This window comes from Miscanthus floridulus, chromosome 11, assembly GCF_019320115.1.
Source record: "Miscanthus floridulus cultivar M001 chromosome 11, ASM1932011v1, whole genome shotgun sequence".
Taxonomy (NCBI): Eukaryota; Viridiplantae; Streptophyta; class Magnoliopsida; order Poales; family Poaceae; genus Miscanthus; species Miscanthus floridulus.
Genome location: NC_089590.1, coordinates 48,843,366 through 48,864,672, shown reverse-complemented (window position 1 = coordinate 48,864,672; position 21,307 = coordinate 48,843,366). Strand labels below are relative to the sequence as shown.

Here is a 21,307-nt window from a genome sequence, read left to right as displayed (position 1 = left end):
GTCTACAAAAGTTGCCTGGGACTTGCTCGCTGATTTCTTCCTACCCATATACTAGCAAAAGCAATAAAGCTCTAAGAAATGATGATGCTCAGACGGTGGTGCTCAGATGATGGCGACAATGGCGACGGCGGAGTTTTGAAGACTAGGGTTTCAAGGCAAAAGCAGGGCAGCAAATAAAAAGAAGAAAGAAGTCCTTTAAATAGATTTTTACAGTAATAAAAATGCGGCCCACTAGGCCCATTTAAACATGGCATGAGAATGCAACGGTCCATTTCCCAACACAACTAACACAGCTAAAATGACGGACGACACATTTGTACACAAGGGTACAGTTCAACGGGTAGATTTCAGACTTATCCATCCAGCACCACGATAGAGTTATTATATTGCTACGAAAAGAACTCATCAACCATGAAGCAATGAAGGGTTACCTCACAAGGAACACAAGAACTCAGTTCTTATAGAAAGAACTCGGGAATCTCATAAACAACCAGGACATCAGCAGAAAAAAGAATGACAACTCAGAAGAAAAGATTCTTTCCATTATAAATGGCTTCAAAAAATACAAGATTACACATCTTACAAGACCCAACAAACTCGGTACTATGACGAGCAAGGTAGAAAAAAGGAACCCGGACACAACTAGGCTCTGGAACGACTACGTGTTCCAAATTGCTACTCGGTAGAACAAACCGCACTTGGCTACACTATTTTCTTCAAAGGACGAACATAGTACATCTGAGGCAGAAGTCAGCAGCACGGTAGGACAATATGGACCAGGGAAGGCCTGCAGGCATCTATCTACCCAAGTCTGATGTGACACCGGATCAGGCGTTGATCTGCACTGGACAGTCACAGGATAGGCAAGGGGGATCTACCCAGAACTGCTAGATGAAGGAGCGTATCCCACATCACAAGACTTCCTCCAACTATCACCACGTACCTCCTGGTACAATGCTGCTGCGAGATTAGTCTACCTCTAATCTCTATCACAAGACTCCCTCCAGCTATGACAAGATAAACAAGAACTACAAGATACGCCCAGGGGCTGCTCTACTTCACAAACTATCATACTCATGACTACAGAGATTTCAGACCACACAACAAAATGCTCAATGAATCAAAACAGCACACCAGGAGGGTATTTATAAACCAAAGAAGCGGTGCACATGGACCACAAGCACCAACGGAACAAACCTAACAAAGGACACAGTGAAAAGATAGAATTCAATGGAACAGGACTCAGGCGTGAAGGAACAGTACTCAAGGACGAGCATATTCGAAAGGATATACCAACACTGTACAACTCATGAACAAACAACATTTACACTCAACCACCACCATACAACTACATCTGATAACAACAGACTACCAGAGAATATGCTAAGACCCTGCATCCGAGTTCTTTCTGAATAAAAGAACCCGGATATATGCTCGGGGGCTGCAACAGGAGAGGTTTTTAGTTCTTTGAAAAACTCAGATTCAAGACCCTCCAACTCTTTGTTCTAAATAGCAAGAGGCTTAGGGGCTACACTCAGTGAGTGCACTTTTTTTCAAAAAAAGCGCACATCACTCAAAAGACTTCTTCAAGGCAGCAGTTTTGAAACAATATAAGATTCAAGACCCTCTAACTTTTTGTTCCAAATAGCAAGAGGCTCAGGGGCTACACTCAGTGAGTGCACTTTTTTCTTCGAAAAAGTGCACGTCACCAAGAAGACTTCTTCAAGTCAGACCACTTCAAGACATCATGACAAAAAGAACCCGGACCGAACTATATCCAACTTCTTTTTGGTAAATAACCCGGGTATATGCTCGGGAGCCCTTCGACGAAGAATCAGAACAATTTCAAGACAAGACCCTCTAGCTCCTTGTTCCAAATAGCAAGAGGCTTAGGGGCTACACCCAGATGGATGTACTTTTTATTCAAAAAAGCACACACCACTCGAAGATCCCAAGAAGCGATACACGGTTTCACTCAGGAAAGCAGTCGGACGATGCTTGTTCCTGCTCGGCAAGTCCTGAAGGAACAAGATGAGGCTTCCTGAGCTCAACCATGAAGTGCTTGGGGGCTTGTCAATACGGGACCCATGGGATACCCCATAGGAAAGGAAGAAGATCTAGTCTAACTAGGACTCTTTCCATGTAATCTTAGTAGTAGTAGTATTCTATAACCCTACTAGAAACTCTCATTGTAAACCGACTAGGACTCTGGCCTCCTGACTATATAAAGGAGGGTGGAGTTCCTGGAGAACAGACTTAGACAATGCAACACTTTACAATCAATCCAACGCAAAGGCTAACACTGACTAGATGTAGTGCTATTACTCGATCATGGTTGAGGGCCTGAACTAGGATAAATTGACTGTCTCTTGCGTTAACCGTCGAGTTCTACATACGCTGAAGCCCGAACAAACTGCCCTGGGTACCCCCGTGGCAGGCTATCGGTGGTGAAACATCGACACTAGGGAAGTTTCAAAGACATTGTGATATTGGTTTTCTTGTTGGTTACTCATCAAAGTCCAAAGCATATAGAGTATTTAATCATGCCACCAGCTTGGTTGAAGAAACATATGATGTAGAATTTGATGAATCTAACGGCTCCCAAGGAGCACATGAGAATCTTGATGATGTAGGTGATGAACCATTGAGGGAGGCTATGAAGAACATTCTGGTTGGAGACATCAAGCCTAAAGATGATGAAGATGATGTACAAGTGATTGATCCACCTTCTTCATCAAGTGTGCCACAAGATGGTGAAAAAGATGGGAGAGTAGAAAATGAAGACACTCATGTCTCCCATGAACAAATGGTGGTACAAGCACAAGATGTTGATGCTCCACAACCTCCTCCTCAAGTGGTCAATAGAAAAAATACACCTTTACTTCAAGATCATCCACAAGATCTCATCATAGGGAGTCCTATCAAAGGGTGTAATGACTCGATCACAAAAACTTGCTTTATTTATTGCTCATCACTCTTTTATCTCTTGTTATGAGCCTACTAAGGTAGAAGAAGCTCTTCAAGATCCTGGATTGGATAAATGCAATGCATGAAGAGTTGAACAACTTCACCCACAATGAAGTTTGGACTCTTGAAGAGCGGCCAAAAGGTGCAAGAGTCATTGGAACAAAGTGGGTATTCTGAAACAAGCAAGATGATCAAGGTGTTGTTGTGAGGAACAAGGCAAGACTAGTTGCAAAGGGGTTCTCTCAAGTTGAAGGTTTGGATTTTGGAGAGACCTTTGCACCGGTTGCAAGATTAGAAGCCATCCATATCCTCCTTGCATATGCATCACATCATGAAATGAAACTTTATCAAATAGATGTGAAAAGTGCATTTTTAAATGGCTTTATTAATGAACTAGTCTATGTTGATCAACCTCCTGGGTTTGAAGACCCTAGATATCCTAATCATGTTTATAGGTTGTCCAAGGCATTATATGGGCTTAAGCAAGCCCCAAGAGCTTAGTATGAGCGCCTTCAGGACTTCCTCAGTGAGAAGGGCTTCACCATTGGGAAGATCGACACCACACTATTCACCAAGAAGCTTGATGGACATATCTTCATTTGTCAAGTGTATGTTGATGATATCATCTTTGGATCATCAAATGACGATTCAAGCAAAGAGTTTGGTGAATTGATGTCGAAGGAGTTCGAGATGTCAATGATTGGAGAGCTTACATTCTTTTTTGGTTTTCAAGTCAAGCAAATGAGAGAAGGGATCTTCATCTCTCAAGAGAAATATACAAAAGATCTTCTCAAGAGATTCAAGATGGATGAATGTAAGCCAATCAAGACACCAATGCCAACTAATAGATATCTCGACCTAGATGAGGGAGATAACAAGGTTGATCAAACTCTCTACCGCTCTATGATTGGTAGCTTGTTATATTTAACCGCATCTAGGCCTGACATCATGTTTAGTGTGTGTATGTGTGCTAGATTTCAAGCTAATCCTAAGGAAACTCATTTAATTGCCATAAAAAGAATCCTTAGGTATCTTAAGCACACATCAAGCATTGGCCTTTGGTATCCCAAAAGAGCTATATTTGAATTAGTTGGCTATTCCGATTCGGATTATGCTAGTTGCAAAGTTGATAGAAAGAGCACATCCAGAGGGTGCCATTTGCTTGGTAGATCAATTGTGTCTTGGTCCTCCAAGAAATAAAATAGTGTGGCTTTGTCCACCGCCGAAGCAGAATACATTGCCAGTGGGTGCTTGTTGTGCACAAATACTTTACATGAAACAAACTTTGCTAGACTATGGAGTAGTTCTAGAAAAGGTACCTCTTTTGTGTGATAATAAAAGTGCGGTAAAACTTGCAAATAATCTGGTTCAACACTCTCGCACAAAGCACATAGATATCCGCCATCACTTTCTTAGAGATCATGTTACAAAGAATGATATATCACTAGAAGGTGTAAGGACCGAGGATCAATTAGCAGATATCTTCACTAAACCACTAGATGAGGCAACATTTTGTAGATTGCGGAATGAGCTCAATGTTCTTGATTTTAGCAACTTCACTAAAAGATGAGCTTGTGTTGTCCCTTGCATTGCATTGTAAAATATAACATGTTTAATCTTTCGTAATGCATATAGGGCTTGTCTAACATGGTTAAGATAACCAGCCGAAAAGTGTGTGAAGAAGCTTAACCTTGGATCAAACTTGACAAGCAACTAGATTTACTTACAAGTATTGCATTGCATACGCATAAATGTTGTTTTGTCGTTTGTCTTCAAATTGCCCTCTTATTGCCTATTTTCTTAAAAAGAATTATAGCCTAAGGCAAAATATTTTGAAAAACTTGAGGGTTTGAGAGAGGTCACTCACATTAGTCCCAATTGGTGTTTATTTGGATCTTATTCAAGTTGGGACTTGATTGGGAACAGGCAGCACGAAGGAATTTGAAGATTTACTGGAAAAAGAGTGACCGGACGCTGCACCAGACTCTGAAGTCCAGCGTCTGGTCAGTTCATAGGAGGTGAACTTGCTGCGAAGGAGTGATCGGACTCTGTATTTCAGCATCTAGTCGTGTGGAGAAGACGAAGGCTATATTGATCGGACTCTGGCTGCGTCCGGTCGGTGTCCTCCGGACGCGTCCAGTCATGATTCCAGAGGAACTAGACCTCTTTGAAATCGACCGAATGCTGGGTGGCAGCGTCTGGTCGCTGCACCGGAGCGTCCGGTCAATAGGAAGCGTGCGTAATCAGAACTCTTTCTCCGTTTCCTATTCAATCCCATGGGGGACCCCTTTTATAACCATCGTGCCATCATGCCTAGCTCCACATCCGCGCCTAACCCTAGCCGTCGACTTCACCGCAGTCGCCCTAAGCCACCGTCTTTAGCATCAAGCAGCCGCCGCCTCCACGCCACCATAGCACCTCCTCGCTCTCCTGAGCCGCCTTCCCACACTGCCGTAGTGCCTCCCCGTGCTCCCGTGCGCCTAGCACCGCCGCAATCCCATCTGCCGCATAGCAAGCTCCGCCGCACCTGCCCAAGCGTCCGCTGCATGTGCAGCTCCCCATGCCGCCATGTCATCTAGCGCCGCCATCCACCACCACTCACCAAGTCCCCGTGCTATGCCATCCGAGCTCCAGCGCTGATGGCGTCGTGCCTTCACCAGCTTCACGTAGCACTAGTGCTAGTGCTGACTGATCCATTGCCGGAGAGCCACTAAGTGCCATAACCCTAGCTCCACCCTCGCTGTAGCCAAGCTCGAGTGCTCTCATTACATTGCTCGGTCGCCGATCTTTGTCGAGCCAGAACCCTAACCCTAGCCGATCCGGTGGTTCCCCGTTCATACCTCTTCTTGTTGTTTCGCCAGTTTGTCAGGTAGCAAGCCCGCGGTTCAATTTCGTACCTAATTGCTTGCTCTATTAGGGTTTCATTTCTCTAGATGAGTAATTAAAATTATTTGTATATCCTATCTATTCCATCGTGCAGCGAGTCAGTGCCATTGAGGTGTCAGTGGCAGCTGTCAGTTAACTCGGGGCCAAGCTCACGAGTATGGAATGAGGCCAAGCCTCAAAAGTGATAGTTGATCTTTGTTAGTGGCAGTTGATTCTTCTTAGATCCATCAGATGGCTAGTACAAAGAATGTCGGAGGTGGTCCCGATGACGAGGATCCAAGGCCCCCACCTCGCCAGCCTATAGATCCAAAAGGCTAAGGCAACAAAGATGATGGTAGTAAGGAAGCGCAAGTATCCAGATGTAGAGACAGCAAGAGCTGCCGCAATTATAGAGGACACAGAGCATGCTGAGAGAGGAGGTGCTCGCAACAGAGTCCAGATTGCAGATCAGCTTTCACCAGAAGCGAGGGCTACACTTGAGTGAGTTGAGCACCTTCATGGTGGTCTAGCTGGGACTCTCATGATTGAAGGACGGCATGTTGCCATTGATGAGGGTCAGCCTCAGGGGGAGTCATAGCAGTAGCCATAGGCAATAGAGCAGACTCAGGAGGCACAATTAGCACAAGCAGACTTAGGAGGGTGAGCAGGCCGAGCAGGCCAAGGAGATAGAGCCGGCACATCAGCCACAGTTACGCCACTCTGGTCATACCCATGCTCTAGTTACACCAAGGCCAGAGACTCAGAGGAGGGTTCTCATCCACCGCCTAGACCACAAGGTCTGCCTCTAGTGACCCATCTTGACCTGAGGGCCTGCCACGGCCAAGCAGGTACAGCTGCTGAGGTTCAGTGGATTTTGAGGTGTGGTTTCCACCCAGGAGGGATGAGAGACCATCAGAGGGCTTCTACACACCACTCCAGGAGGATTTCTATAATGCCTATCTTAACAGTGGTGCAGTATTCAGATCACAAAGGGTGTGTAACATAGAGTCTATTGTTGCAGCAGCCGGAGAGCACATTCGCCCGTACCTTGCATATCTGCTAGGGCTGACAGACTTGATTAGACTGGACCGAATTATATGTTCCATCTTGGGTTTGTCAGTTCTATGCTTCTCTCTAGATTGACCTACAGCATAACTATATTCACTTTGCATTCAGAGGTAGAGACTATTGGCTGATGAGCACTAGGGTCAGGGAGATACTCAGGCTTCAGGAGCAGCCTGTTAGGTTACATGAGGTTTGCTATGGACAGACAACGCCTCCCAGACGCCCTCATGGCAGGTATGGTGCCCCCTACATACTTGGTTCATCACTGTTTCACAGAGCCCTTTGGCGAGGCAGTCACGCAGGAACCCCTAGTGATCTTACTCCTACTGCTCGCATGCTTGAGGCTATCATGAGGAGGACTTTGCTTTCGAGGATGGGGGTATCACGTGAGGGCTTGACTCATATACAGTTGTGGCTTATCAACTCTCTAATGCAGCAGACAGTATTTGACATCTAGGATCTTCTTCTATCAGAGATGGAGGACGCTATTGTAGAGGGCTTCAGAGGTCACAGGCAGCTGCCATATGCCTACTGGATCACTTTTCTTATTCACAGGACAGTTACTGTGAGGCCACCAGAGAATGCTTGCTGAGTATAGTGGTGCTATGATGGAATTTCCTTCATACAATATGACTCAGATGATCCATCACAGCATGCCACAGACACCTAGCCAGCCACATCATCGTCCTGATGTGCCAGAGTCTACAGCACAAGCAGATGATATTATCAGGGGTATTGCAGCTATAGAGGAGGAGGCAGCTTGCTCAGCAGGAGGGGATGGTCGTGAGTGACCCCAGTGATAGCTTTGATGATGATTACCAGCCTATTCCTCAGATGCCTGCATGTCGACATGACCATGAGGCCAGGTAGCTCTAGTTTAGCTCCACCTGCACCGCAGACAGATCCAACTCTCCTTGCTATACTTGAGCGGATGAGGCAGGACCAGGCACGACAGGTTTAGGAGATCGCTGCTATGTTTCGCACAGTTTTAGACTCGGTAGGATGAGTTCCTAGAGACAACAACAGGCCATCCAGCAGTAGCAGCAGGCCATGCATCAACAACAACTTCTCATATAGCAGCAGCTTCTCGGATTCATGCAGCATGTAGTGACAAGCAATTGGGGCTCCACCGCCATAGCCTACGCCCTAGCTTGGTTAGCCTACCACCACTTTGATGACTCCAGCATTATAGCCTAGTGGGCTTTAGAGTTAGGGATAGCCACCAGCACAGTATGCTTCACCTACAGAGCAGGTGTCCCTAGTGGTTCGCTTCTCTAGTGATAGCCCCGCAAGTTCACACCACTTTAGATGGGCTTCACACTAGCTGAGACATCGTCGCTGCTAGTGCTAGACACTTCAGTCTCCAGGAGTCTTGGAGCGACCTTCAGCAAGTTGATAGGGCAGCTTACTCCTCCATACCTACATGTTCTAGGTCCTTCTACAGCTGCACCTATCATAGCGACTACAGAGACGCTTCCTTCCTCAGTGGCATCATCAGAGCCGGCTGCTTCAGTTATACCAGCATAGCCTACAACAGCTTCAGTCCCTGATCTGACCCTAGACTGCTTTAGCATCACTTCTAGCTATAGAGGGTCAGATAGCTCAGAGCTCAGGATTAGATGATGATGGCACCCAGTTCCACCTCGCTCCTCGTACCTCAGCGCCTGGCTCATCCGCTGTAGCCCCGCTGACCGACCCTTAGGTTTTGGTGTTTGACGCCAAAGGAGGAGAGGGTTCGAGTATGATAGCCTTAGGGGGAGTGACATAACTAGGGGGAGCTTAGTTATTCTATTAGCTTATCTATTTACATTTGGAGTTTTTATATGTGATACACTATTATGCATTCGTCGTGTGTTTACATTTATACACTAAACTATATTTATGTGATAGTGATATCTACGTGATCGTGATATATGACATGTGTGCTCTCTACTTTGAATTATTTATATGTCATATCACTTGTGCTATGCTCATTTGCCTTTGCTTCTGTGTTTTACTCCGATGCAAATGAGCTTCATTACTTGTACTCATGCTTATTTCATATCTTTTGAGTACATCATGTTGGCTTGGGTCATATAAGCTTGCCTAACACTTTTGTTCTTATTGCCAAAAGCTTATATGAACCAAGCATGCTAAAAACCTCATCTCTTTGACATACTCGAGGTAGTATTGTCATCAATCACAAAAAATGGGAAGATTGAAAGCATCTAGGGCCCTAGTTGGGTTTCGGTGATTAATGATAATACATGATTACTATGACTAATGTGTGTTTTGTAGAGGCAATTAAGTTAGGTCACGGTAATGGCGATCGAATTGGGCAATCAAGGTGGTCATGCCCCTATGATGGAAATCGTTTTGGTTTTCAAAGGATGGATGACAAGGTTAAGGATGGACTAGTTCTAAGTGTCGATTGGAGTTGGAGAGACACTTAGAGTAGTTTAGGACTTTGTTTTTCCTTTGGCCGTACTATTAAGGGGTATGAATGGGTAGCTTGACCTTGGTGAGTCTAGTGAGTTAGGTGTGGTGCACACTTGTTAAAACTAGCACTAGGTAGCTCCAAAATAGCCCTTTGATCCAATGGAGCAAACTTCATTCACATATGATAGAGAGTTGGAAGTGAATGGAGGGTCAAATACTGACCGAACGCTGGCTCTGGTGTGACCGGACGCTGGCTCAGGGTCCGGTCAGTTCATTTGACTAAGGTGAAAGCATCTAGAAGTGACCGGACACTAAGAGGTCAAGTGACCAGATGCTGAGGGCCAGCGTCTAGTCGACTCCAATAAGGTCCTAGAGAGGGAGAATCCTGATCGGACATGTCCGGTCAATGCTGACCGGACGCTGATCAGGTTCTGGCTACTGACCGAACAGCTGCTCAGCAAGTGACCGGACACTAGGGGTCCAGCATCCAGTCGACAACAGTAAGGTTCCAGTGAGGGGAAAAACATGACCGGACGCTGTCCGGTCAACACTTAACCACTAGAGTTTGGGGTGTACTGACTAGAGCGTCTGGTCACCCTGTAGAGGCACATAACGGTTTGTTTTTTAGCCCGTGTTATAAATACAACCTACACTCGTGTGTGTGGGTACTTTTGCTCATTCCAACAGCTGAGAAACACCTTAGAGATTGCCAAGAAGAGCAAGGTCCTAGTGAGGTGATTGAGATTTGAGAATCCTAAAGAGAGCCCTCATTAGTGAGATCAAGAGTAGCAAAGTGTGCATTCACCCTTCTCATTAGGCTTGTCATGGTCAAGTGAGAGTTCGTGCTTGTTACTTTTGGTGATCGCCATCACCTAGACGGCTTGATGGTGATTGGGAGCTTGGTGATTATCCGGAGAGCTTGTGGATGACCCAACTCAAGTTGTGAGCGGTTGTGGGTGATTCACCGCGATGGAGTGTCAAAGAATCAACCCATAGAGAGCACTTGATCCTTGCACGGATCAAGGGGGAGCTACACCCTTGCTCGGGTGCTCTAACGAGGACTAGTGGGGAGTGGCGACTCTCCGATACCTCGGCAAAACATCACCTGCATTCCTCCTTCTCTATTTACTTTGAGCATTTACTTTGAGCAATTCAATTCTTGTCTTTACATTCATAGAATTGCCATGCTAGAGTAGGATTGTAATTTAGGTTGCAAGTCTTTTGTGCGGTAGAACAATTAGAAATACTTTCTAGGCACAAGGGGTTAATTAGGCTAACCATATGATTTAATTATTGCAAAGAAATTTAGAATTAGCCCAATTCACCCCGTCCCCCCTCTTGGGCATCTTGATGCTTTCAGGGATGCAAAAAGGTGAACGTGCGAGAGGCTCAGTTGCTAGCCCCTCGGTGTGACTTAATCAAAATGATGCCGTCCCCCTCAACTTTTTAGGGTAAGGGGATGCAAAATGGCGAATGCGAGAGAGGCTCCGTTGCTAGCCCCTCGGCGTGACTTGATCGAAATGATGCCGTCCCCCCAACTTTTTAGGGTGAGGAGATGCAAAAAGACAAACACGTGAGAGGCTCCATTGCTAGCCCCTCGGCGTGACTTGATCTAAATGACGCCGTCCCCCCAACTTGTTAGGGTGAGGGGATGCGAAAAGGCGAACGCACTAGAGGCTCCGTTGCTAGCCCCTCGGCGTGATTTGATCGAAATGACGCCGTCCCCCCAACTTTTTAGGGTGAGGGGATGCCAAAGGGTGAACGCGCGAGAGTCTCTGTTGCAAGCCCCTCGGCGTGACTTGATCAAAATGACGCCGTCCCCCCAACTTTTTAGGGCGAGGAGATGCAAAAAGGCGAACGCACGAGAGGCTCTATTGCTAGCCCCTCGGCATGACTTGATTCGAAATGACACCGTCCCCCAACTTTTTAGGGTGAAGGGGTGCAAAAAGGTTACATTGGCGTGATGTAATTTTTGCTAAGGGGTTTTTCCTTATAAGCTTAATGATTTACATAGGCGCCTGCTTGTTTGTACTAGGTGTATTGGTAGACATTGTACAATCGGTATGTTTCCTTCTTCCTTTCGCGCTGCTAACCCTCGTCATTCTTTATTGAGGGTTGGTGGGAGTTAGCCGAGTTGCTGGGTGAATTCGCTAAATTATTATGCTTCGCTGTTTCTTACTACTTCCTAGCGCAGAGCTACTGCTCTTTTGAGTCGCGACTACTCACCTGTGCTTGCTTGATGCTATGAATCATCCACATTCTACAGCATCGTCTTCCAGCTCCGTGCGCTACGAAAATTGGGTGTTTGCTCGTTTTGGACAGTATATTGCCTGGCTGTTATGCTTTCTCTTACGCTGTCACCCTTTTGCTACTTCGTGCTTTTGCTCTTGTATAGCCTTTTATCCCAAGCGCTGGGTGCTTTACTAGTGATGATGGCTACCCCTGTCTTTCCCCTAGTGAATGCACTTGGTTTCATGCTTGGCGTTCGAGGGTAATTGTAGGTGTGCTATTTATAGGGATAGGTGTGCTGACTTTCATTAATTTTTGGTGGTTGTGGTAGATTTTGCTATTTATTACCTCTTCTTGTTTCCGTGATGGCGAGGAACGCGTCTTGACTTTTTTAAAAAAGCTCGTTTCTTTGTAGTGTTTAGGAGTACTTGTGGCCTTTTTGTTTCAGCTTCTGTTTTTTGAAAGATCGAAATGCAAATTAGCCTGTGGGCTTTTGACTTCGTCCTCTCGCTTTTTCGGAGAGCCGAGATGTGTATTAGCCCTTGGGCTTTTGACTTTGCCCTCTCGCTTTTTAGAGAGTCAGAATGTATGTTAGCCCATGGGCTTTTGACTTTGCTCTCTCACTCTTTCGGTGAGTCAAAATGTATGCTTGCCCATGGGCTTTTGACTTTGCCCTCTCACTCTTTCGGAGAGTCAAAATGTATGTTAGCCCATGGGCTTTTGACTTCGCCCTCTCGCTTCTTTTGGAGAGTTAGAATGTATGTTAGCCCATGGGCTTTTGACTTCGCCCTTTCGCTCTTTCGGAGAGTTGAAATGTATGCTAGCCCATGGGCTTTTGACTTCGCCCTCTCGCTCTTTCATAGAGTCAAAATGTATGCTAGCCCATGGGCTTTTATGGTTGCAAAGTACTCCCACAATTAATTGTGGAATGCTAGACGGAGCAACCTTTTTTTTGTAAAGAGTTATCGATATCCAGGTCCTATTCAGGCTTGTTTCAACACTTGATGAAGTTTGCTTTCTTGGGAATAAGTTTACTTGCTAATTAAGAAAGGGTTACAAAGGATTGCCTCATTAAAAAACCTCACACCCTTTCACAAGGGCTTCCCCTGTGAGGAAAAAGAGTGCCAATCTCCGAATAGTAAAAGCAAAAGATGAAATTACATTGGAATTGAAAGTTTGTGGAAACTGAAAAATTGTTCTACGGATAAAAGCGACGCATGTTGTCTGCGTTCCATGTATGGTCTGTTTTGACCCCTTCATCGTTCATCGGCTGATTGTACCTGGTTTGATCATGCTTGCCACGATTAACGGGCCGTACCACTGTGATTGTAGCTTTCCTTGCTTATCTGGATGGCGGATAAGGACTAGATCGCCTAGGTTGATGTCCTTTTGGATTACCTTCTTGTCCCTCCAAGCTCTTGTCTCTGCATGGTATACATCTAGGTTGTTGGTGGCAGTGAAGCTAGGATACTTCTATCATTTCGATTTTGACATATCGCTGTATGGGAGTTGTGGCTTCTCTCTGCGTTCGAAATGACCCTAGCCTCAACTCTTCTGGGGTGATGGCCTCTTCGCCGTACAACAGTCAGAAGGAGGTGAAGCCAGTCGCTCTTGATCGCAAAATGTTGTGCCCCCAGACCGATGTCACAAGCTCTTGGGCCCATTTTCCCTTCGTGACATCAAAGAGTGCCTTGAAAATTGATGTGAAGACCAGGCCATTGGCCCTCTCAATGGCGCCTTTGCTCTAAGGATGGTTGACTGAAGCGAAGGCGAGCTTGATATTGAGCTCAGAACAAAAATTTCTGAATTCGGTGAAATCGAACTGCTTCTCATTGTCCACTATTATGTAGGTTGGTACCCCAAACCGACATATGATTCTTTGCTAGACAAAGCTTATCAGAGTTCCTGAGGTGATTCTTGCTAGTGCTTTCGCTTCAATCCACTTGGAGAAGTATTCTAGGGCCACGGCGGCAAAATGGAGATTACCTGGTGCTGGTGGTAGCGGTCCGATGATGTTGACTATGGCAGAACTGCCTAATCTAATGCTCTCTCAAGGGTACTTGTCTTCTACTAGACACTAAGTACCCAAGCAAGGACACAAAATTATGCAGTTCTGTGGAGCACATCCCGAGGGAGAACTCAAAAATCCATATTTTTCCATCAGAATCATAAATGAGAGAATAAAACTTACAACATTCTTAACCATTTCTTACATCACTTTATTACAACATTAGAGTACTTAAACAAGTTGAATGCAATAGCAGAATTAAGATAGTTTTACATGTAAAAGAGTTTATACATTTTAGATTTACATTTTTATCTTGCAGTGGAGAACGACATATGATCAGAGTTACAACGGAAATAAAGATTAATGGTGAATAATTAACATAGTGAACATTTATAAACTAGATATGATGGCAGATCATAAAACTTTTCTTCTAAAAACTTTTAGTGAGGGTTATAAATAAACACTACGATCGTAGCATAGAAGGAATCCTCTCTGAGCCCACCAGGAGGTTTCCACACACAAAAGTCATCTACCATCCATCGGTCACCTGCAACAGGGGAAATAAAACCCTGAGTACTCGATTGTACTTAGCAAGACTTACCTGACAGGAGGAAAATAAAAGACTCCAAGGATATGCAAGGCTATCTAGCTTGTGGGTTATTGCATCTGTAGGAAGCATTACCAAATGTGCATCCTTATATTCAATTTTATTAGCAGTCATCATTAGTTCATTAACTAACCATTCTATGTAAGCACCTATGCTACTTTCAAGAAGGCGGTAAGCAATCAGAACCATTTTACCATCTTTCATATTCCAGTTCTTACTACGATGCTAGACCATAACCAAGTCGGTACCATCTCAAAGAAATGGTGATTCACGAACCAATGTATCCCAGCTGGGTACCCCAAAGCACACGCCCCGCTTGTACCCCAGACACAAATGGAACCAACTCGTCCCACTCCTATCAAGGGTCCAAGTCCTCGTCAAACTTGGACTCCAAGCCCCCACACTTGAGACCTAGTCTCAGTGTTGTGCTTAGACCTCCATCTTTCCCCGCCTCCAATCAGTCTGTCCGGAAAGAGCTGGAACCCCCGATAAGAGCGTAATGAGTCCTTTCCGCTCCCATAAGCAAGTATGTGCTCAGGATAATAAGTCTGTGACCTAACTACCATCCACAGTAATGGACGGTCATCAATCGACATAGGCGGAACAAACGCAATCTGAGCCTCGCTCGAATGCCTAACCAAGTCCAGATCCAAAGTAACATTCCGCCCGGTCTCCAATTATCCTCCATATATATTCCATGGGATAGTAATATAATAACAACAATAATATCTTTCCTATCTCTCGTGAGTGACAGGTAATCACTCGACTTCTACCAGAATCCTTTAGCATAGCAATCTACACGATCCTAACATACTAGTAGGACTCATAGGGTAAGGATATATATATGCAAGTGGTTTTCATTCAACTCTTTAAAACTTAATGCACAAGCATAAAATAAAAGTGCAGAATAATAGGGGTTATGCACCGGGGCTTGCCTGGTTAAGATATAATCAAAAGTTAGCATTCCATCATGTGGTGACATGATCATCAAGGCACCATCTTTTCTGCTACTCCAGATGACTCTGTGATCCATTGTTATTCCTATTATGATATACGTGGATGCAACGCAGAGACATAATTAATCAACAACAACCGCAACTCTTAAAATACGATTACGCCTCTCAAGTTAACTGAGCTAGCTCTAATGACTAACGTACTAGGCTACAGTGTCCACGTTGTCGAATAAGATGTTATTTCCCAACAAGTATTTTAGTTTTAAACTCTCAAGGTGTTTTTTATTTCATTGATTTAATATATATATTCGAACTAGGGCTCCTTAGCTATCTTAGTAAACTAATTATTATGGATCTACAAAAATTACAGCGAGCACCTTGTAATATTAGAAAGTTATTATGAAATTTCCAGAATTAACACTAGCACTGATTAATCATAAAAATTCCTATAAGTTTCTATCTTAATAATATTAAGCATCTCAATTTAATTAGATAACTCCTAAAAATACTATGGAACTATGTGAACAAAACATACTAGCACATAGATCGTGATTTTAGGAACCTAACAAATTAGTTTCAAAATTTTTGAATAGGTACATAAATTGATATTGAAATTACAAATTTGCTTAGAAACTAAATTAGAAAAATGCTTTAGAAAACAAAAAGGGCCGGTGACAAGCATTCGGCCCAGCAGCCCATTGCAACCCACGCAGAGCATGGCCGTGCGCCAGCAGGCCAACCTAACTGGCCCGCTACGCGAGCGCTCCGACACATTTGCAAAAGAGTCCTCAGTCTAACAAGTTATTACGTGGCACTATGCGCACTATTGCAGAAGAGACACGCTTCACACCTACCACCCAGTAAAAACTTGTCTCTGCAATGGCATGCCCCTAGGCGCATGTGCGCAACGGCGCGGCTCACCGATGGCATATGGTGGTTCGCTGGGCAACCTAGTGGTGCTCTGGTGAGACCAAGGGGTCAACTAAGCTCTATGGCCAAATACGCAAGGATGGCGGCGGTTGGTAGCTTAACGATGCACTACCGAGGCCTGATCTCGACGACGGGCAGAATCGTGTGGCGGCGTGACTGTTTCAGCGGCCTAAGATACTATTGGGGTGGTAGAGATAGCGGGTAAGCACCAGTAGCTCATCAAAATTTGTGCTGCGGTGACGGTTGAGGCGGAGGAGTGCCGAGGTGGCCTGGCCATGTGCGAGCCGCCGGGGCAGCGGTGCTCTAGGATGGACACCCTTGCGTCACCACATCTCCGGCAGGCGCCCTGGCCAAATGGCGCTAGCACCAGATAGAGGAGGTCAAAGCAAGCTCGTGGATAGAAACAATTGAACCCATTCGGACCTTACCCCAATTTTACTAGCACGACGGCGAACCTGGCTAGTGGCGAGAAAAACGCCAAATTGGCGGCTAGTAGTGCTCGGTTGCGCCATGGTGAGGGTCGGGCTACTAGCTGGCTTTTCTATCTAACTACTGAAACGCCGAATTGAGGTGTGGTGCCCCGAACCACAAGTATTTGGCGTGCGAAGCGGGGCAATTCCGTCGACGACAAGGGCAGGTGGGGTGGCAGCTCTTCAAGGCTGTACTTGTTTCGGTCGAGGCTATGTTAATGAAATGAGGCATCCGCACGGGGAAGACTCAGAGAGAGAGAGAGAGAGAGCTGTCGTGGAGCGCCATGATGGGACGCGGGCGGCGGCAGTGAAGCAGCGATCATGCGCGGGGGCCTGTCTCGTAGGGCCGGTGTAACAAAACGACACGAGGGAGGGCAGTGACACCATGACAAGGGCATTAGTGTGACTTGACTACTGGAGGCAGGCAGCGGCTCGGTGAGTAGGTGGTTCGAGCGGTGGAAAGAGTGCCACATCGGCTAGACGAAGGCCGCCGTGACATCGGTCTGGCCCACGCACGTCCAGGACGGTAGCGCACAAGCGAAGGCTGCGTAGCAGCAGCTCGGTGCCGCGGAAGGCGACTGCGGCCAACCCCTGGCCCGACTGCGCAGCCGGCAGCCAGCAAGGCCGGCCATGAGCACGATCGTGGCCAGGAGCGGCCAGGCATCAGGAACATGTGCGCGTGGTGACTACGAACTCAGGCCGATCTACCGCCACCGGTGTCGCATACGCATTTTAAAGCGACTCAAGAGTTGTTGATCCTCACGTCTGGAACTCAACCAATTTCACTACTCTAAAGTCGACACTACCGATTATCTAACGAAGCAATAGTCAAGATCAAAGAGCAGTTATGGAGGGAGATAAACAAATGCCAACCTGTGCTCATCCTTGAAGTGCCAGTTCATGAACGGAACGTCAACGACATAGTTCACCGCGTGTTTTAACGAAGTTTGGGCAATTTTTACGAGAGCAACGTGACACCCAACACAACAACCACCTATGTCATGCTCAAGTACTCACTTTGATGCAATCAACAATACCAAAACATGCGGCTAGTGTTTAAACATTTTTGTTAGAAATTAAATGTCAAGATAATATTGTCTTATTACTTTTCCCATACTTAGAAAAGTTAAGGTTCAGTTAGAACTAACAGCCATTAACACTTTTGTTACAATTTTTAAAAGGCCTAAACTCTATTAACTCCAACCCACAAGTATTTCATGCAATGGTCCATACTTCATACTAACCCATAGGAACAAAATATTTAAGCATTAATTAATTATTTCGTCCATAATAAATCAGCCAAAAATAGTACTTTAAACGTAAGTTCAAGTGTTTGCCGTCTTAACGAAAAGAGCTTATCTTAACTTCAAATTTGATTTTTGAGCTCCCAAGAGCATTAACTAACAATATTTATTTTGATTTTTCTCAACCACAAAAATGAGTCACGTAGAATTTGTTTATCATTTCAGATAAGTTTTAAACTCTTAGATCCAACAAACTTGTTTTTGTTAATCTCTTTGAGGTAGTCCAGGACGTGATCCAGGACATCTGCATTGACGAGAGCCTCATGGAACGCTGGTTACCGTGCCGGGGCGCCTCGTCGGCGGCGGCACACCATCACCGCAGCATCTTTTCCATCTCCCGTGATGGCGCCGGCGCCGGCGCCGGCGCGAGGAGGACGATGCTCCAAGGAGGGCCAGCCTCGGGGCACTGTTCAAACAAGGTAGTAATGGATACGCGTCATGCTGTTCAGTGTTCAGATTTGCATGCTATAAGCTCGAGATTATCATGATCCAGTTACGCTCACATGAGCATCATCAGCTTCGTCAGTATAATAAACGGGCCCATGGCCTTTCTTTGTTCTCTTCCAAGTTCCAAGTTTAGGCCCGAGAAAAGAGTTCTGGGCCCATACCCGCCCGCCTTTTGACATGCCTCGGCCTTTCAGGAAGAAGTCCCACTGCTCTCGCTTCCGGCCTTGGAGTTGGAACAGATCCACGTCTTCATTTTTGTGCTGGCCATCACTCATGTTGTTCTCAGCGCCATCACCGTGCTCCTGGGGCTTCTTCAGGTTATTACTAGCCTATTCCATAACCTTCTGAATCTTTCCAAGGTTAACCTGCAGCTCCTCTAAGATTTATATGTCCAGATGCGCAAGTGGATGCACTGGGAGAACGCCATCCAAGTAAGAGGGCGACAGTGGTAGGACAGCGATTCCAACCTGCGTATCAGAAATTCAGAATTCCTTTTTTTTTTTACTTCAGAGAGTCATTAAGATTACTAACTGATGTCATGCATCAATCAACTGCAGCTCCTAAGATGACCAGCCGAGTGCAGAAAATCAAGTTCATACAGGACTGGTGCAAGGGACACCAGAAAGTCGCCATGGTCATAATATGGATGGTCTGCACTAGCACTGATCATCCCATCTATGTTACTCCTACTTCTTTGTGCACATTACTACTGTTGAATATAATGCTTGGACTTCAAGAGGTGATATACTTTTGTTTTGGCTTTCAGCGTTCATTCTTCAAGCAGTTTTACAGATCACTAACAAAGGATGACTATGATGCCATGAGGCTTGGTTTCGTCTTGGTAATCATGATGCTACATGGCATTCATTCACGCCATATTATCGTTCGCTCTTCTTTCTGTATTATGCTTGACTGTTTTTAATCATCTGCGCTTGATTGTTATTAGTCATCTGCGCTTGATTGTTATTAACAGGAACACATGAGGGGCCACCCAAAATTCAACTTTTACGACGACTTGATCAAAGCTCTCGAGAAAGATTTTAAGATAGTAGTTGGCATAAAGTAATATAAGTTGGTATCATGTGACTGCTGTTATTCAGGACTTGAGTGGCAATTTAACAACTATACCTTCAATCTGTTCTACTGCAGATGGTATCATTGGATATTTGTGATGATCTTTCTGCTCCTCAATGTCACCGGTACGATAAATTTTCTTACTTGTCCATAATTTAATTGATTCACATGTTTCTTGGTCCTGTATCTTCCCCTCTTAATTGGAAGGCAGAGTCCCTGCCATCATTTTCCAAAAAAAAAGAAAGTTTCTTGGTCCCTATCAGTATTATGTTTTCTTAGTATAAGTGTATAACATTCACAAAAAGGTGACGTTTATTTTACATCAATTTTTGGGTTTCGGATGGCACTCCTAACTTCTGGATCTCACTAATCCCGTTGGCTGTAAGTACCACCTGTGCGATTCCAAGCACAAGCAGCTTCTGGATGCTGCAACTGTTGCTGCATGCTGAAGTACTTCTGTCCTATTTTCAGCTGCTGCTTCTGATCGGAGCAAAGCTGGAGCACATCATAAACAAGTTGGCTTACGTGGTCGCCACGAAGCACACTGCTGCTGATGCCGAGGACGAAGAGGGTGGCAATGGCATGCGCATGGTCATGAGCCCTTCAGACGACCTGTTCTGGTTCAGGAGTCCCCGGCTGGTGCTCATCCTCATCCACTTCATCCTCTTCCAGAACGCGTTCGAGTTCGCCTTCTTCTTCTGGACGCTGGTAAGCACAAGCATCAGGCAACCAATGCAATGGAGTAACTCTTTTGTTTCTCGCGTCGGTGATGGATTTTGGCGCATGGTTATGTTTTTATGCAGGCGACATTCGGTGTCAACTCCTGCATGATGGACGGACCGGGATACAGCGTGTCAAGAATTGTCATATGGTAAAGAACCTTATTAATCTGTCCTCCTATCACTATCAGTCATCCATGATTGCGAGATCAATGTGCAGCGATCTAGCTAACGCTTGCTTTTGTGCCTCTTTTCTCTGTTCCTCATCAGTGTCATCGTGGAGGTCCTCTGCAGCTACAGCACGCTCCCTCTCTACGCCATCGTCACTCATGTGAGTTGGCCGGCCAGAAAGAGCAGCCATGAACTAGTGATCTGTGGATATCTGAATCACACAACCTAATTGATGATAATGCATTGCAGATGGGGAGTTCGTTCAAGAGCGCCGTCTTTGCGGACGATGTCGCGGAGCAAATCAGAGGCTGGGCCGACGGCGCGCGGAGGCGCAACAGGGTGGCCGCCGTTGCCATTACCAGTGATACTGGCTGTCAGCTGGTGGCGGAGCCGAGCGAGGAAGCAACCAGCTGCACAATTTTGTGCGTGGAAGCAACCTGAACTTGTGTGGGACAGTGATCGTATTTCGTGCACGCAACTCTCCCTGTTTGTTACGGGGAAAAAAACTTGAAACAAATTTTGCTATATCTATTTTTTTTTTCAGAAATGCTATAGGACACATGTGTGTTTTGTGGTTTGTTGGCACATGAATTTTCTGGCCGCAGGATGAATGGAACGCCCGATCTGTGCTGGTCGCTATGTGTCGCTGTGTAGGGCCCACTCGAAATGTTACTGCTTGAAATTGGAAGTCGCATCAGTCTGATTTCCCCATTTCCTCATCGTCTTGTCCCCTCCAACGCTCTTCTGGTAGGAGAGGCGACCTCACTGCTCCGCCCCTCCCTGTCTCTATGCGTCTACCTGCCCTCATCAATCGGTTGCTCGCTCGTCGTCTGCCATTGCTAGAGCTCTGAGGTACCTATGTTCGCCGCTTGCTCCCCTGTTTTTGCGCTTGTTTGATTTTGTTGTGGGTTTCGGAAGTTCTGCTGCTCGCCGGGAGCAGGACTGGCATCGGACAGCTTGCCTCCCTGCTGGGACAACGGTGGTTTGCTCTCCCTGCTTAGTGCTGAGTTCTGGTGCTTTTTGCGGCTGCGATTGGGGTAGTGGTCAGTATTGGAGATTTGGGTGTGGGATTTTGGAATG

At 45.7% G+C, this 21,307-nt stretch overlaps 1 protein-coding gene across 1 annotated transcript in view; it reads left to right on the top strand.

The window, feature by feature from the left end:
• LOC136491908 (MLO-like protein 1) overlaps positions 1-20,668 on the top strand; it is a 62,765-nt gene extending 42,097 nt beyond the window's left edge. The window contains exons 4-16 of the mRNA XM_066488111.1: positions 9,515-9,524; positions 18,187-18,235; positions 18,458-18,580; positions 18,659-18,695; positions 18,806-18,912; positions 19,030-19,104; positions 19,237-19,325; positions 19,413-19,474; positions 19,690-19,718; positions 19,809-20,045; positions 20,141-20,208; positions 20,327-20,387; positions 20,477-20,668. Of these exons, the coding sequence (XP_066344208.1) occupies positions 9,515-9,524; positions 18,187-18,235; positions 18,458-18,580; positions 18,659-18,695; positions 18,806-18,912; positions 19,030-19,104; positions 19,237-19,325; positions 19,413-19,474; positions 19,690-19,718; positions 19,809-20,045; positions 20,141-20,208; positions 20,327-20,387; positions 20,477-20,668 (1,139 nt within the window). The remainder of the gene's footprint in view (positions 1-9,514; positions 9,525-18,186; positions 18,236-18,457; positions 18,581-18,658; positions 18,696-18,805; positions 18,913-19,029; positions 19,105-19,236; positions 19,326-19,412; positions 19,475-19,689; positions 19,719-19,808; positions 20,046-20,140; positions 20,209-20,326; positions 20,388-20,476) is intronic.
• Positions 20,669-21,307: the final 639 nt, after the last annotated feature.